The sequence below is a fragment of the Hetaerina americana genome, unplaced genomic scaffold, assembly GCF_022747635.1.
Source record: "Hetaerina americana unplaced genomic scaffold, ioHetAmer1.1.p SCAF_3, whole genome shotgun sequence".
Taxonomy (NCBI): Eukaryota; Metazoa; Arthropoda; class Insecta; order Odonata; family Calopterygidae; genus Hetaerina; species Hetaerina americana.
This window is the reverse complement of record NW_027286874.1, coordinates 59,261,824-59,279,587: the sequence shown is the minus strand read 5'-3', so window position 1 is coordinate 59,279,587 and position 17,764 is coordinate 59,261,824. Positions and strand designations below refer to the sequence as shown.

The 17,764-nt window shown below is 37.1% G+C and overlaps 1 protein-coding gene across 1 annotated transcript in view; it reads left to right on the top strand.

Annotated features, from left to right (window-relative positions):
- LOC139690608 (glycine receptor subunit alpha-3-like) overlaps window positions 1-17,764 on the top strand; it is a 154,214-nt gene that overhangs the window by 87,933 nt on the left and 48,517 nt on the right. Inside the window, exon 2 of the mRNA XM_071588089.1 lies at window positions 16,575-16,663. Within this exon, the coding sequence (XP_071444190.1) occupies window positions 16,575-16,663 (89 nt within the window). The remainder of the gene's footprint in view (window positions 1-16,574; window positions 16,664-17,764) is intronic.

Here is a 17,764-nt window from a genome sequence, read left to right as displayed (position 1 = left end):
CATCATTTCTTTATACTTAATACTTCGATACTCATAATTTTTTTCTGTTTAGCTCGGATTTAGTTGTAAATGAATTTGTAATATTCTTCGTGCCTTTTAGGTATGATTAAACCGAATTGAAATCGGAGCATTTTCAACAGCATAATGAAATATAAAATGAAATACAATTGAAGTTCACCGAAAAAGATGTGGTATTTATTTATTTCGGTTTCAAACACAAAGAAGATTTCAATTACATTTACCATTTGATTTGTAAATTCCTGTCCCCTTCAATATAATTCACTGATGCAGCTATTTCATGATTCCGACGCTTCTAACCCTTGAAAACCTTTCTAGTTCAACTCATAGCTTGATTCCCAAAATCCATAGTAAACATTGCATACCTTTTTGAAGTAATTCTACCTAGTTCAACCTTATTTCTACAGGATTCATTTTTATAAAGTGACCGGAAATAGTTTCTGGACAATAAAACCGCACTAATATGATATGATTTGTGGAAAAGCTAATGATATTTTTTCAACAATTTTTGCTCTTTAATGTAATAAAATGGCATGCATTCTTACATTTTTAAGGTTTCCTGTAGACTGTAATGATAGAGCTTCATTAAAAAATTATTAATCTTGAGGTTACATGACTAAAGTGAGCTTAACAGCAAACACCATTGATATCATAATTGTTGTCTATATATTTTGGTATTGAATACGTCTCCTTGCTGTTGTAAATATTTTTCCATGACTTAAGAGTTTTTCAAACATATTTCCACATAAAAGAGGGCTTCAAAGTCCTAATACACATTATGAATTAATCACTTTTGTACTCTAAGTGCTGAATTAGATTGCAGTGACCAACTGCTGGCCACCATTATTTTAACCACTGTTTTTTCATATCAGAAAGACATTTTTGTCATTACATCAGAGAAGTTGACCATGAATGAAGGGAGAATTCTTCTCGGGTCTTCCACCGGGTCAATGGCTCCATAGCTGCTGACGTTTCGATTCACGACTCGGTCATCGTCATCAGGGTTGATTGCCGTTCCGCCAAAAAGTTTCAAATATATTTATTTATTTACCCGTCTCCACGGCTCAGGTGTCATCTGATTGGTCCCCAGACCCACCATTGTCGGGGCGCCTCGTGATTGGCCGAGCGTTCTGCCTTGTTTCCCTGATGCATTTCAGAATAGGTTTCCAGGTATTGGTACTTTTTCGCGGAACGGCAATCAGCCCTGATGACGATGACCGAGTCGGGAATCGAAACGTCGGCAGCTATGGAGCCATTGACCCGGTGGAAGACCCGAGAAGAATTCACCCAACTAATACGCCGGGAAAGCAGCAGATCTTTCATGAATGAAGGATTTCCGATCACAAGGCTTATTTAAGTAAAGCATATTTCGGTTTGTTATCACTGCTAGAGATCTAACTATATTTTCAGGCTCCATTTTTCGGTTCCGTCTTTATTAGTATACTCTGGTTCTAAGGTGCAGATTTTTCGCGATGCTGTGAAAACCGTTGCGTGCATTCCCTTCTTTCTCTCGACTTTATGAAGGAAGGGGAAAAATGCTGTCCATCAAATTATGATTAAGAATGACATTATAAGCATTTATTGAATTATAATGTTAGCGGGGATAAGATTATTATGGCCGCTTTCACGCAATTGGGCAAACTCATTTCCCTTGGCAATGCCAGCGTCGGGCGCAACATAACGAAACAGACGTACAACCTTGTATGTAAACAGCCCGCTCTGATATTATTGCCGGTGCAACCGACGACATTAGCAAATGCAGCCGGTCGAGGAGTCAGCAAATTTGGACGGCCATGTTGTTGGTACTGGTGTTCGGTTCCAATGTTTCAGAATCCATACTTGCCCACACGTGTGTCTAATTTATCTATACCGGAGAGCAGTTCGTTCAGCTCGTTGATTCAGTTCGATCGATGTTTTCGTAGTTTGATATACCTGAAGATAAAGTGATTGAAATACAAACTAGTTCCTTCATTTGAATTGATAGATGGAAAGTCTTTTCTGGGGTAAGGATGCTTATATCATCGATAGTTAATATGGGGGCTGGGTAAACAAACGGCAGAGGGAAGACGATTTTCTTGAATGAACAAAGGACACCGGTAGTGGTTTTTGTAGTTTTATATGAAAATTTGCAGCGTCAACGTCCAATTATTTTATTGAAGCTAATTTTGTACGCTCTCGAAATGGTAAGATTTAAGTTGTCAACCATTTAAAGTACGTTTTAGACGAACACAGACTGAAAATTGCTACACTTCTCTGCCGCAACTAACAACTAGCAACGTGATATCCCATGATACAATAAACCCTTCTTCAATTTCAATTATATTCCACCTCTATTCCTCAATTGTTTCCGCCCAAAATGCTTATCCTTTTCCTCTCCCAAACTTATTTGCCTGAATTCCATCATAATCTTCAACGATCCCTGGGCAAATGAAATGCTCTGTCCTTTAATGCCACCTTGGGATTTCTCCTAGCAATTCTATATCCATTACTGGCTGTTCTCACTGTATTTTATCCATCCATTCGACGTTTTCATTTTTCCCCACAGCTTCAGTTCAAAATCCTTCAATTCATCTTTCACAACAGCCAAAACTCACAAACCTCCAATCGAGCAAAGACCAAACCATTGCACCAGTACAAAAACACGCATTATTCTTAATTATTATTTATGATATGAAAACTGTGATACATAGAATATCGTACATTGACAGTGCGTTCTGCGTGAGGACATGGGTCCCACGTCCCCGACTGCAGTTAGATCCTAGGTAAGAAGTAACGGCGTCATCCACTTTCATCATCTTGGCATTCTCTCCAACTGAGGGCATTTTTTGGATGGATTCGCACGTGAGGTAAAGCGGAAATGAAGTCACACAGTTTTCGACCTCTGGCGGCGGAGGTGGTGAGCTAGGAGACAGACGCGCGTGAGGCGAGAGAAGGGTTTTGAGCTCATAATGCAGAAGTGGATCCAAAGGAGAGGAGCATCACGAATTCAAACGGCTTGGGTTAGAGTGAGGGGAAGATAGCGATTAATGGATTAGTGGGGAGGAATCCCACGCTAATCCAGGGGAATTTCCATTAACGCACGGAGGGGTTGGTGGAGGAGAGGGTCGGAGAGGTCGGGGGTGTGCCGCATTTGTGCCATCCGCGCTCCTCTTCACATCTTTCCGCCCACCGCGTCCTTCCCCTCACTACTCCACGGAAGCGGCCGCGGCAGACAATGGCGCTGCCGAGTGTCTCCGATTTATGTAGGTGATTAACAGTTTTTTTTTCTTTTCCATTCACCGCCGTACTTGTCAGGTCGTGCATTTTCAATTACTTATAGGGTCAAAAATGTTCACCATCTGAAATGAAATGAGCGAAATGCAGTTGTATTCGTGTCGAAGGTAATCCATCTCGGACTTTGATTTTGCATACCTCATGAAACATATAAGAAATATATATATTTGTAAAAAATTGACGGAGTATTTAGAGATGAAGAAATGAAAAAAGCACGAATATGCTAAAAATAATTCAATCGTGCCTTGCAGATTTCTGTACCTATAATATCCATTCCAGCCATAGTTTAATCTATAATTTTTAAATTGAGCTCACAATCATTCATATTTGTAAATGTAGGTGTCAAACTATGCACGTGTGAATACATTTATAACTAAACAGATATAAAGGATTTTGTTAATTTGATAATTTTAAAATTCTTTGTAGTCTAGCACTAAAATCGATTATACTAAAGACAGAGAGTTGTTTCTTTCTTTGAAATTAGTGCAGGATTCTTGTTCTAGTGTCCCCGACTAAAATAGTCTTCTTCCATACATTTGGCCCTTTGAGCGAAGGGTGCGCATCTATTTTCGTTTTGAAAAATATCTTCATTTAGATTAATAATTAACTTTGCCGAAATGATATTACTTTTTAAAAATTAAAAAAATATAATGTATATTTTGATTCCATTCATTATCGCTGGAAGTGAAATATCAAGAGACTTAAAACAAGTATGTATACGTACTTTTAATATTAAAACCGTTTTCTGATTATATCCTCGAGAATATTTTTTGGCTGTGGAGAAAAATACATCCGGGATGGGTCAAAGCTGAGGTTCTACGATACTCAGTGGTTGACCAAACTTCAAAATGTTATGTGAAAATATCTCGTCATATTTCGTCGTTCATTTCCGCTTTTTTTATGCTTCCATCAAATCATGGCCATATTTTATTTCCTTCCATCAGTAACCTAACCTAACTTTTTATACTAAATTTCAGTAAGTTTGAAACAGATTTGATATGCTAAAATGGTCGGAAGAGATTTCCGCCGAGAAACCTTGCATGGCGGTGAATCCGTGATAATCCTTTAGATCTAGGTCCCCGTTTCACATGCAAAACGATTTACCTGGTTACTATAGGGCACGTGAAGGTTTATGAGGCTTAGCGTGAAGCAAGTGTGAAATTTTAATCAACTAATGTAAAGTGGAAGTCTCGTAAAGCGGGTAGGACTGCATGATATTATTTCGGAAAAAAAATATGCTAGTATTTTACACTTTCTGAGTTCAAAGTGGCATTTTAAAACTACTTCTCGAAATAAAACAAGAATTCATCTAGGAAATGAATTTCAAATGCGGATCCTCTCGTATTTGTACTGGTGTCATTTAAGGTAAGTAAAACATATTATGGAAGTATTCATTATAAATAATATTTGAATTTAAAATTGTCATTGAAATAGGTAGTTTAAGACATCTTTAAGAAAATACTAACCGAAATGCACTCTTTAGCTATTTTGGCCAAAGGAGTGAAATAATATATTATATAAATAATATATATATATATAAAATAATATATTATAAAATAATAATATATAAAACAAATTTTTTTAAACCTAAACTACGATTTATAGATCCAAAATCAGCCCTAAGCTTTTCTTTTTTTGTAAAACTCCATGAAAATGATTTTCTCCTTATGGGTTTTAAAAGGTGACTCTAAGTGAAATATAATAAGAAAGCAGTTTTCTTATATTTCAATTTTTCCACCCAATATTTGCAATAAAATTCCCGGAAAATAAATATATCCATGAAAGATCACAACTATCGTTGTGATATTAAGATCTAGCAATTGATTCTGGCTTGTATCTAGAATCAAATGTAGCGAATTTCTGTTTTACTATTAAAACTCGGCTAAAAGTTATGCACGACATTTGTATTTTCTGCGTAAAATACCGTTGAAAAATTAGTTACTCATTTAAGTCATTGATGCAGTTTTCAAGTCACTATATTCCATGCCGTGGCATTTACCTTTATGAGCTTTATTGTAACCTCGCTTACGTGTATGTATACCACAGTTTTTACCTTCAATCGTCTGAGGCATATTTCCGTGATACTCAGTAGCAAACTCCTGGAATAGGAGCTGCACTCTTTAAATGCTTGCTTACCCTATGATAGACCTCTAAGTTCTCTGACCCCATTATTAGGCACCCAGAAACAATATTGATATCCATAATTATTCTTAAGTGCCTAGATATATGGAACTTTTGTAGTCTATTTGCCAGTTCTGCATGTAGACAGCAGCTCGGTAGTTCAAACTTAAAAACTTTATCCCCAGTAAAACCGTGAATTTAAAGAATTTTTGTAGTTCCAGAGAAAAAAAATTCGTTAAAATTAAGTAAACTCTGTCTTTCAGTTTGCTAGAGAGATTTGATAAAATATAGCGAAAATATATCGAAATTGACTTTCTGAGGTTTTTTAGCAAAATAAGCAAAATGCTCTACAAAAGCACGCGTTTAATGTACATTTAACGGTAGACTGAAAAGGGTTTTGCTGCTGGGCAGTTTACTTTGTAGCCCTTATCCTATCCAGCTTCTATTACATTTTAAGCATTAACAATTCACAACTATCGCAGTACTAACTTTAAACATAGAATATGTATGGAAAGTGAAGATATTTGTAAAACTTGTATTCATTATTTGAAGTATGTAACTTTTTCGCCAGTCGATAGCATATTAGCAACACAAAATATTGATAATATCGAATCTTTCCGTTCCATGCACTCTAGTGGTAGTTTACAGGGGGTAGCCCTAGGTCTATGTTAACGGTGTGATAGTTAGAGTGATATTTAAGATTTTCTAAGTGTGCTTCCTGTCTAAGAATGACATGAAGCAAGACTGAGAGCGAGGAGCCTGTTAAAGGAGATATAGTATTTTCCTCCCCGCATGGAAACTGGGCAGGAGACACCTCCGGTAGAGGATATTTTTTCTGGGAGCAAGAATTTTTCCGGTACAATTTAAAAAGGTATGAGGTCAGAAAGTCATTAAGTTTAAATTTAGTAACTGGAGAGGCATATTACGGTTACAAAGCTTCGCATCGGTTGTTAGATTATCCAACTCAGGAGGGACAACGGAGGGTAGGAGATGAAATCTTCAAATGCATAGATTTTTATCCAGAAAACCTGTTCAACCTGAAGTTTATTGGTCGCATTTTGAGATGCAGGTGAGTCATGAAACCGCCAGGAGCACGTATTAGAGGCTTTAATTCGTAATGTCAAGTTTGCCAATGGGGGTTCCGCCATCGTCCATTTGGTATGCGATTCAGGGCACGACGAACGATTACAAATACTTAACTCATTATTGTATGGACACCTGTGAATCAAAAGCCATCCGTTAATTTCAATTTTCCCCAGTTTATTGAAGTTTCTATAGTAGTGGAATGTTTTATGATTCTAATTCAGTTAGAAGAATCTAGACTAGCCCTTTAACATGTGAGCCTATCGGCCATAATTAGTTACACGTTCATTCCAGTGGCTCATATGCATTTAAAAACATATATTAAAATATTTTGCATTTACAAGAGAGACTAAGAAAAAATGTATAGGCAATGTAAAGAGCGCAATAATATTTTGCTATCCCATTGAAAAAATATCTGCCTCCTCTTTCAAGATATTATCCTATCTCGCATGGTAACGAAGAATATTTTTGAAGAGCTACTACGTAATACGTTCAATATATCAGATCTGACTCTTCTCTTTAAAATGTAACCACGGTATATTCAACCACTTGATTGAGGAGATTCCATAAAAATGTGTGAAAGTAAGTTTTTACTGAATTTACTATGGCCCTGTATACGTCCCTGTATGTTTTTCTCCCACCTTGCATTTAGTCACAGAATATTAGTAGATGTTATCACCATTGAACCACACTTAATGTGAGTGTAGTTGAATAAATATGTCGAAAAAACTCATATGTACGTTCTTGTTACAACATATAATAGACAACTTGAAATCTTTGGTTGAAATATTACTGATATCAAAAATGTATATTTTCTTTCATCTTCGAACGCTTCTGGTGGTCCGTATACTTCTTGAATCCCAAAACACCTCTCTAAGTTTGTCAATTTTGTTCCAAATGTTCGAGAAATAAATTGAGTTAAAGCAATAACATTTTTGACGATTAGTTATTTAAAATTATGAAAACTATCACAGAAATACTTAATATTTAAATAGTTAAATAATTTAAATAGTTAAATAATTTAAATAGCCATGACGGTATTAACAACTACTCCTGTTTTGATTATTTCCCGGAAACACATACAAGCGAGCGTTCACCGTTCAAGTGAACGCTCCGTCGCGCCGTGTTAAAATGTCGAAAAACACACTTCACGCGGAGGCACGTCTTTCCGCTCAGACTGTTCGGAGAAAAATAGCGACCGGCTGCTTTGGAAGGGCAGACCCCGATCATATTTCTCGACCGGTTTTACCGCGCTGCCATGGATAGTCGCGTAACAATAAAATCATGCGCATTAATTTCATAATGGTCCATGTATTTAGCTTATTTTTCGGTATGATCTTGCTATATGGAGTAAACAAGTAATATTTAATGATATAATTGACCTAACCTAGCCTTTATCCTCTTTTGCAGGGTATTATTGTTTCGCTATCCAATATATGTTTTCAGAGCCTGCGATTCCCACCAGAAGGAACGCGTTTAGGGTCTAATCACGACGCTGTCGTCGTTACTTAAGCCATGTGAGAAAATTCCTCTTAACTTTCCCTGCTTACCTCTCCTATTCCGGTAGGAGTAGTCTTCTGGAGTACTGGCACCTCCTTGTCTTCAGTCTCGAAACTATGAGAACCACAGTCTTTAACTCTCGACAGTGCTGTAACCCCGTCAAAAGACGCGGGGCCTATCTGCGAAAACTCAGCTGCTCTCCCGAATTTTCGCACCAGTTATCCATCCGCAATACTAAACATTTCATGACGGCGGGAGGGAACTTTCCTGAACGAGTGCATATACCATCCACACCTTCCCTTCCTCCCGAGCCCCTCTTACCTCCGCGCGCACCCTTGAAATCACTTGGGTTCCGTCTCCCGGCCTCTCCTCCGCAGCTTTCGTCACCGTTACCCTTCCTTCCACGCACTCTGCTCCTCCCTCAAGTCATTCTTCTTCATTGGCTACCTCCTTTCATTTTGATGTGCTTGAGCCCCCCCCCCTCTCCCCTCTCCTAGCGTCTGTCATTTGAAAGGATCCCGACTCCCTTCCGTTTCAACTTCCTTCTGCCGTCCCTCTATAGTCGCTGGCTCACTCTCGCGATACGTCGTTACCCTTTCGGGAAAAGGTTGCGTTGGTCGGATTCTCTCCCCTCCCAGCTCCCCAGCACTCTACTCCCCCATCACCGGCGAGACAGGTCGCGGCTTGCTGATTTCCAATATTCTTCCAGGTGAACGAGAGGGGGATGGAGCGCGTGTAGAGAATATATATATATATATATATATATATATATATATATATATATATATATATATATATATATATATATATATATATATATATATATATATATATATATATATATATATATATATATATGTATGTGTGTGTGCGCGCGTGTGTATGTATGTGTGCGTGTATATGTATATATATATATATATATACACGAGGGTCATCCGGAAAGTAGTACCCGTTCGTGAAATAAAGACACAAAAGTAAATATTAACAAACATAAAAAATTTTATTTGAAAGAGGATACTTTAAACTACTTCTCAACATAATCTCCAAGCAAATTAAGGCATTTGTCATAACGTGTGACAAGTTTCTGTATTCCTGCTGCATAGTCCTTCGCCGCCAGCTCATTGAGATACGCGAGGGACCCATCTTGCACAAATTTTTGCATAATGCAGATGGTGTTTAACAATTTCATGAACAATTGTTCGAGAAACATTGGGAAAATGCTCACAGATGTCATCAATTGTGACGCGCCGATCGTTCCTCACGAATTCGTCAACTGAGCTCACCAGTTGGTCTGTAATGACAGACGGTCTCCCCGAACGCTCATCGTCGTGTGTGTTCCCCCTCCCCATGTTGAAGTTGCGACACCACCGCCGAACAGACGACTCGTCCATTACATTGTCTCCATACACCTCCTTTAATTGGCGATGAATATCACATGGGCGAACGTTTCTTGCATTGAGGAATTTAATCACTGCCCTCACTTCACAACTGGCGGCGTTCTCAATTTTTTTAAACATTGTAAACAATCACAGAAACAACACAGGCAATGCTAGCGTCACGCAACTTGGCTCAGAGAAGGCAGAAAAGCCACTGAAGCTATCTGACCTCGTCCAGCGGCTACTCGCGTCGTCAGCACTTCATGCGGCACGAACGGGTACTACTTTCCGGATGACCCTCGTGTGTATATATATATATATATATATATATACACTATATCCTGGATCGTAATTGTGCATCGTGCATCACCGGCAATAATTCTTGAAAATAAGGTTTTATCTTCTAAAGCACGTTTTTTCAGTGCAGCACAAACCAACGGATCTCTGCTCTCGGCCAAACGCCAACAGGCGCGAAACAAATTGTGCTCGATGCATACTTAGTATTTGCTTCAAATTATTCCATATTCAATAGAAATTTGCCATGAATGCTTAGAGTTTTCCAACGATATTATTCAAGAATTATTTTTTACACTCTGGTGATGTAATTTTAGGTATGGTAGGAAATGTAGATAATCTGAACCGCTAGTCGTCTTCCTTGAAAGTTTGTTGGCCTTAAATCGCGAAAATAAATGAAATATCTTCGTGAAACTGAAGTATTTGCACTTAAGTGCATTTTGAAATATTTTATGCGGTTCACTTGTACTTTTTAGCAGTTTAAAACACGAGATGCTCTTTTTTTACCGATCAGGAAATTCACAAAGAGATTTGACCTTTTGCACAGAAAAAACACAATTAGCTAGCGAAGTGAAACTTGTCACCAAGTGTTACTACTATGGATACAACTACCTCCACTTATAATAGAAAATCGATACTATTTCGCGTTCTCGATGTATGGCATTAGTTTGAGAAATTTTGGATCTCATCTCGTAATGGTTGCAGAATACGAACGTAAAGAATATTCTAGATAAGACAGTTTTCAATATAATGAGATGGTGGCAAGAATTTATTTAAGGGAGAACATCAATTAGAATAAAACTATATAACACCTAGGGTAAAAATCGTAATAAAAAATTGGGTTTTCTATTTTGCCCGTATGCACTTCTTGGGTTAAATATGTGGTGTCAGGTACCACTAATTTCAGTTAACCACATGTCACCGTTCTTTATCATATGAATGATCATAAATATATATGACTAAACTAAGCCTTGCCGTATCTTATATAGACCGTTTTTAACGATGGTAAGGAACTATAATTCCGAAATCCTTGTGCTAAGATGATATCATATAATTTATTTTCTCTACCTCAAAAATAACGAGCAATCACTGCATCATCATTTGTACAGAAAATGAAATTATTCATTATAAAAAACATAGTTTCATTTGAGCCCCTAAAATTAGAAGTTCGAAGAAAAATTAGAAGTTTATAACGCCTCACAAAACGATGGTGATGCTGATTTGGTATACGACCAACACCTCGGACTCAGAAACGTAAAAGTAAACTATCCTTTTAAGTACTTAGATGAAATCTCAATACCATCCCCAAGCGGGGTGCCTACAGTATTTCTTGACGACTGAGCATCTGAAACGCATCGAGACTCTTATGGACTAAGTGAAGCTTCTTGGGGAAGGAAAGGAGCTGTAAAAGGGAAGTGAAATTTACCTCGTCTCCATCCCAAATTTCCGCCTCTTGGAAGAGGGCATAAAATTCGTCATTTCCCCCCATTCACCGCCGTCACATTTTTTCGCCCCAGCGTCCCCGTCTTCCACTCTCGGGTAGAAAGCGATGTGGGGTCTCCGCGGAAGACTCAAAGGCGCGCCTCTAACTCCTTCCTCTCGCGCGAGTACCCGCTTCGCTTCTCTCTCCCTTCCGTGATAGCGATAGCGCATCCTCTCCTTTCCCATCCCTCTCTCCCTCCATCTCGGCGGTTGCGGATTCACTAGTCGAAGAGCCTCCCGCCCGGTGTTCTTCCTCACACTTAAACGGGACGGGGTCGGAGTGACCCGTCTCCTACTTGGCTGCCAACTGCAGCCTCCCCTAAACGAGCTCGGATGTGTTTTCTTCCATCTGCACCCCACCGTTAAGTCTTTTCATGGTTATCAAAGGGGAATAAATTGGGAAATTTAGGTCTTAAAAGGAAGTTTAAATACGTTCTGCCCTCTTGCGGAAAACTATATAATTGGTAGTTCTCTTACGAACCTTTCCCTGCGATGTCTTCCCGCCTTATTCCGAAACCTTTGAACTAGCCGCCAGTCTTCCGCATACAGTTGTTGAAATCAATTGAGTATGTGCATTTATGAAGGACCATTTTATTTAAATATTAAGTATAGTCATCGATACAAGACAATAGATTGTAATAACTGAAAACATTTCATTCATTATTTAAAAAAATTAAATGACATACCTTAAAAAATTCATGATCGTATAATGATTTCAAGAACTACCAAGAGTCTTAGAGTGGTTATTAATTCAGCATATTTTTTAACAAATTTTAAAATTTTATTTGACTTGGGTTCCTTATTCATCTTGCAAAGTAATTGAAATCCGCATATTACGAGCATATTATTGCTTAAAGTAATTTCACAACATTACTCATTAGTTTTTCAATTATTTTATTAAGAATATATGCACCGGCCTTATTGTGCAGAAATCCCATATTTCAAGGACTTATTGATGGTGCTACACAGTTCTATGTAGAGTGCAATGCGTGTTAATCCTTACTAATACGTATATGAATCTGAAATTCTGTTCACTTGCGTTTCAGCACTAAGAAACAGAGCACGCTGAATAATTTGGTGGCTACAGCCATAAACATTATAAAATACATGAGTATATATTTAAATTTAAATATATTACCCTTGCCTCAAACCAGTAACCCAGGAAATATTTTTTAAAGAGGTAAATAGGAATATAACAAATAATGATAGAATAAGAAAGTTATCATTGGGGGGTAAGAGAAAGAGGGATTATATTGGGAGGAATATAGAATAGAGGGGGATTTTGATGCTGAAAAAACGCTATTGGATGAGTTAAAATAATCATTGATAAAAAATGTGAAGAAAATGAAGAAATGGTTACATTTTCCAGATAACGAATCCATTGGCTAAAGAAGATATTTTTTAGAATATGGGAAAGAAAATGCAAGGGGAAGTATCAAAGAATGAGTCCTACACTTCAATTGAGAAAGGAATTAGGCACCTGAAATCTGATTGGAAGAAAAATGCAAAGCTGGGGACACATTTTAGTGACGAGAAAATTCTATCCCATTCAATTAAAAAAATATAATACTTATACTTTTTTTTATGAAAAAAAGGAAAAGGTCCAAGAGTTGTCAGATATAAAAGAAGAATAAATGAAGGGAACTTAGATATAGGAGGTTAGTTTAAAATGTTCTCGAAGGTGCTGCCTGATGTTAGCTTTAACGCAACGAGATCCCACGTCCGTATAGGTTTCTATGAGTTAACACTTAACGTGTCAGTGATATGGGGAGAGATCTCTGGTGCGGACATCTCTCTGTTATTCTTTCCGGCTTGTGATTTTTGAAGATAAAAAAATTGAAGTTTGAGCTGTGATGAAATACTTCGTAAAGAAGTATGTAAGCAAAGGAAATTCATACCGACTTTCCAAACACACTGGGGGAATCTCTGCTCCTTCATATTCAACTGCTTCCTAGTGAACAAATAAGTTTGAGTTTGATCGATACTGCTATTATGATGATCCCATAAGTAGTCAGCCAAAATATACTACTACCCCAGAAATTTTCGTAAAATTGCATAAAATAATCATAGAGGGTGACCGAAAGAAAGTGTGAGAATCGCTGACGCTGTAGGGATGTCATCTGAACAGGCATATAACATTTTTACATTGAAAATTTCTGTGAGAGACTTATCTGCTAGATCAATGCCGCGACTCTTGACGCAGGATCACAAATGCATCGGAGTAGAACTTTCTGAAGAAATTTTGACCCGTTTTAAGATAAACCAACAAAAAAAAAGATTTTCTGCGCCGGTTTGTGATCACAGATGAAAATTGGGTCCACAGCTATACCCCAGAGACTAAACAGCATTCAAAATAGAGGAAACATGTTATTTCACTATCACCAAAGAGCGCAAGGGCAATACATTAAACCGGAAAGGTGATGGCTTCAGCTTTTGGGGATAAGAAGATATTCTGCAGACTGATTATCTCTCCATTGATCGAACAATTAAGGGATAATACCACGTTAACCTCCTGGATCAACTACAGCAAAAGATAAACGAAAAAAGCCAGGTTTGACAAGGAAGAAAGTAATATTCTACATCTACATCAACATAATACCCCGCAAGCCGCCGCAAGGGCGTGTGGCGGGGGGTGTTAGGTCACCAACCGTAAAAAGGAAAAATACCACATGCAAAAAAACAACACGGAAAATTACACCCACAGCAGCGCGCACACTCATGCAAAAATCCTTTCATCCAATACTCATGCAAACACATATACCGCAAAAAAACTTAAAAAACTGCACCCCGTGATGCAGCACGAAAACCATCCTACAACACGGAAGCCAGGACACAACAAGCAAGAAATTGAAACATCACTACCACATGAAAATGCACCACGAAACACTCTACCCCCAAAGAGTCTGTAAAAGGCGACCCAACGTTGCAGGTAGCAGGAATTTCCCCCCGCGGAGAGGGACGAGGGATTGAAAGGAAAGAGCCTTAAAAACAGATGAACGGAACACGAATGAGGTCATTCGGAAAGAATGGGTTATTATAGCAAAACACATAAGGTTAGTGGAAGAGCATGCATTTAAATACAACTAATTATATTTTAGAAGCTGAGGGTGGCAAGTGGAATTTTTGCTATCTATAACCTATCTAACTATATATATAATATTTCATCAAGACAATGCACGCCCACTCACGAGTGTCATTGCCATGGCAAAAAAATGTGAACTAAGGTGCGAATTGATGCCACACCCACCTTGTTCACCTGATTTGGCTCCATCAGATTTCCATCTCTCATCCAAGCTCAAAGGTTTTCTCGGCGGACGGAGGTTGTCTCCAAGCGAAACACTAATGGCTGAATAGATTTTTCGAGATAAGATGAAGCCATTGGAACATCGGTGGACCAAGTGCACTAGGGTACAAGAAGACCGTATTGAAAAATAAAAATATTTTACTGAGGGAAGTCGTTCATTTCTATTCCATTCCGAGAACTTTTCAAATTACCCCGAGAAGACATGGAAAATCAGTATTTTAAATTTACCTTACTTTTATATGTCAAGCAGCGTATGAATTATAACAATAAATATTTGGACTTCTTTATGAGTGGCTATTTCATGGCGAAAAATAAAAATTCATTCCACCACATGAGCATTATATTTTTTCTTAGAAGAAATCGTAGTGATGTGGGTATTATTAATTTCTAATGATGCCTATTTTTTATATTAAAATATTCCCTGATGAATTTCAACGGGTGTGTCAGCTAGTAACTTATAAATCAGAGATAGAAAAAAACAAATCTTAACGCGACGTTAGTTTGATGTAAAAACTTGATTCCTAGTTTTCCTGAGAGGAGTAATCTAATTTCCAGCTTTTGTGTCTTTTTGACAACGGTGACCTAATTAAACGTCTCAGTGAATAATTCACAGGTATCACTTTAACCGGGATAATTAACGCTCCCCCTCCCACGAAACATCGCTGCTCCGGGTGACACACTCGCACAACAAGTCTCGCGAGACATGAGGTTGCCGGAAATTAATTCGACTGAAAGGAACTGAAGAATCACGTCGCCCGGGAGACAGCTTCTAATAATTACAAGCCGGATAGCAATAACTCTCTTGCAAATGGGAATGGTAAAACACATCGTAATTGGTGACATTATTTCAGACTACCTCTTCTCATGATAACTGTTTGCCGTTAGGAATGCGGCACGCCATCATGCTTTCATATTGGTAGACAACAAATTCCACAATCGAATTTGCTTGGAAAATGTTTATTAGAGTAAAGGTTTTGCATCTTGTTTTTCAAACAATATTTTAAAACCATGTTCCTTTCTCTCAAGTGTGTTTTTGGTGGAAATGACGACATAAAATGAGGATATGTTTGAGCAAATGATATCATATCGCAAGGATAAGACAGAGAGTAATAATAACTAGCATATTAAAAAAATGAGTCCGCTGTTGAGTCAGAACAATCCCAGGATTGATGACCAATTATTCTAATGACCTGATGATTATATTTATAAACCTCCAATGGCTCTCAAATGATTCACAACATAATGGAAAATTGCCCTGCTGATGGAATTATCACGTAAATAAAACTTTTGTCTTCTACTAGTATTCTTATTTATATTACCCTTCTACTTATATTCTATATAACCGGTTTGAAGCGTTTTCCAAATATAATTAAGTTTTTATAGTGTAAAAAACCGAAAATGAAATTATTTCGATTCTAATTACTAGCAAACATTAAAACCTCGATGTATGCTTTTTAAAGCTTCTGGTTGGCCAAATACGATATACAAGGTATTTTCAAAAGGTTAAGCTACGGATTTAATTTATTTTATATAGTTCCTAATATATTTTTAAGAATACTTAGCCGACCAGTTGTTGTCCCAAAGCTGTTTGTATGAAGACATGTGGTAGAAAACTACTACTTGAAAAATAGCACATCACCGGATTCTTATGTACTTTTATTAATTCAAATATTATCCCTACTGATGGCCTTCTAACGTATCAAATACATAGATTGACTATCGGCATGGAAGGTATGTGTTTTAATATTAACGGTGAATTACGGATATTCAACAACAGAAATTCCTTATATTTAAAAATCTCACTATAATTTATACTTATGAATCAGTTAAAGCACGGCTCCATTCAATATTTTTCATTTATACCGTTTTCAAGTCCAGTGAATAAAACCAACTGATGCCTCTTTTTAATTCTTATTTTATATTTTTCCGGCCAGCGGATTCGATATACCTAACTTAAGGTTTTAGAGATAAAAAACATGAATTAAACTTCAAAAGTTTTCACTTGAACTCTTTTATTCAAAGTACATATTTAATATTTCTAACTATACAAATAAAGGCTTAAATGATAAATAATATTCTATGTTTCATATGAAATTAAATCCATTATTTTCTTGTGTTTCCAGTCGCGGTGCCAAAATGGATCACCTTCAGATTCTCGACGGGTTGCTTCGGAAGGACTACGACAGAAGAGCTACACCCACAAATCAATTCAGTAATTGACCATCGGACTATTTTCTCTCCATTAGTGTTTAAACGTTGAAAACTAAAAGGTTTTCACTTTAGTTGTTCATTAACGGAAGATAGGAGAAGTAATTTCTCCATTTTCTTTTCACAGTATTTTCACATTCCTCACGAGTAGCTTTATTAGCTTGTATCTTTGTAGCACTAATGAAATAACAAATATTAACTACATTAATCGCAGAGGAAGCAGTACTATGTCATTCACATTCTGTACTAAAGAGTAAGAGAATGGTCACCCCATTTACCTTGCTGGTCAATTTTCCGTTTAGCTACTTTTTCTGCAATTATTCAAACTATATCTATATATCATAAACACGGCAATCAACCATAAGCTTGGTTTGGTACGTGATGATAGAGTTTACCCAGCAGTAAGTACGCATCAGGGTAGGGGTGCCAGCTCCTTTCCCTGTGTCATCGTTGATGTAGAAGTACTCATGAGAGCAATATAACAATTGGGCGGCGCAATAGAACACACAAATACAAATAACGTAAAAAGACACATTTAAGAAAGACTAAGCTTTCGGCCATAGCATAGGTCTTACCCGAAGAAGAGCCTCTCAGGGGAGTTTTACCTGCAGAAGGCCGAAAGCTTAAACTTTCTTAATTGTGAGTGTCCTCTTACGAGTTTTCAACCTATATTTTTATGTTCTATTTTGCCGTCCAAGTTTTTAATATATATATATATATATATACATATATATATATATATATATATATATATATATATATATATATATATATATATATATATATATATATATATATACAATATTATTTATTACATAATATTTAATCACCCGCAAAAAAATACACACACATATATATATATATATTATTTTGTGCGAGTGCACTTCTTTAAATGATCCGATGTATTTTTTTACAAGTTATGCTGTAAGGCTAGAGATAATAATTCAAAACTTTCTTTAGTAGCTCATATGTGGGTACATATCATTGGACTTCTTTTCCTCAACCTGGTTCGTTCCCGCTGCGTGATTCTGTATGCTAATGAATTAAAATATTTTCATCTTGGATAAAGATAATGCATTTGTATCGAAATAAGAAAACCCAAGAG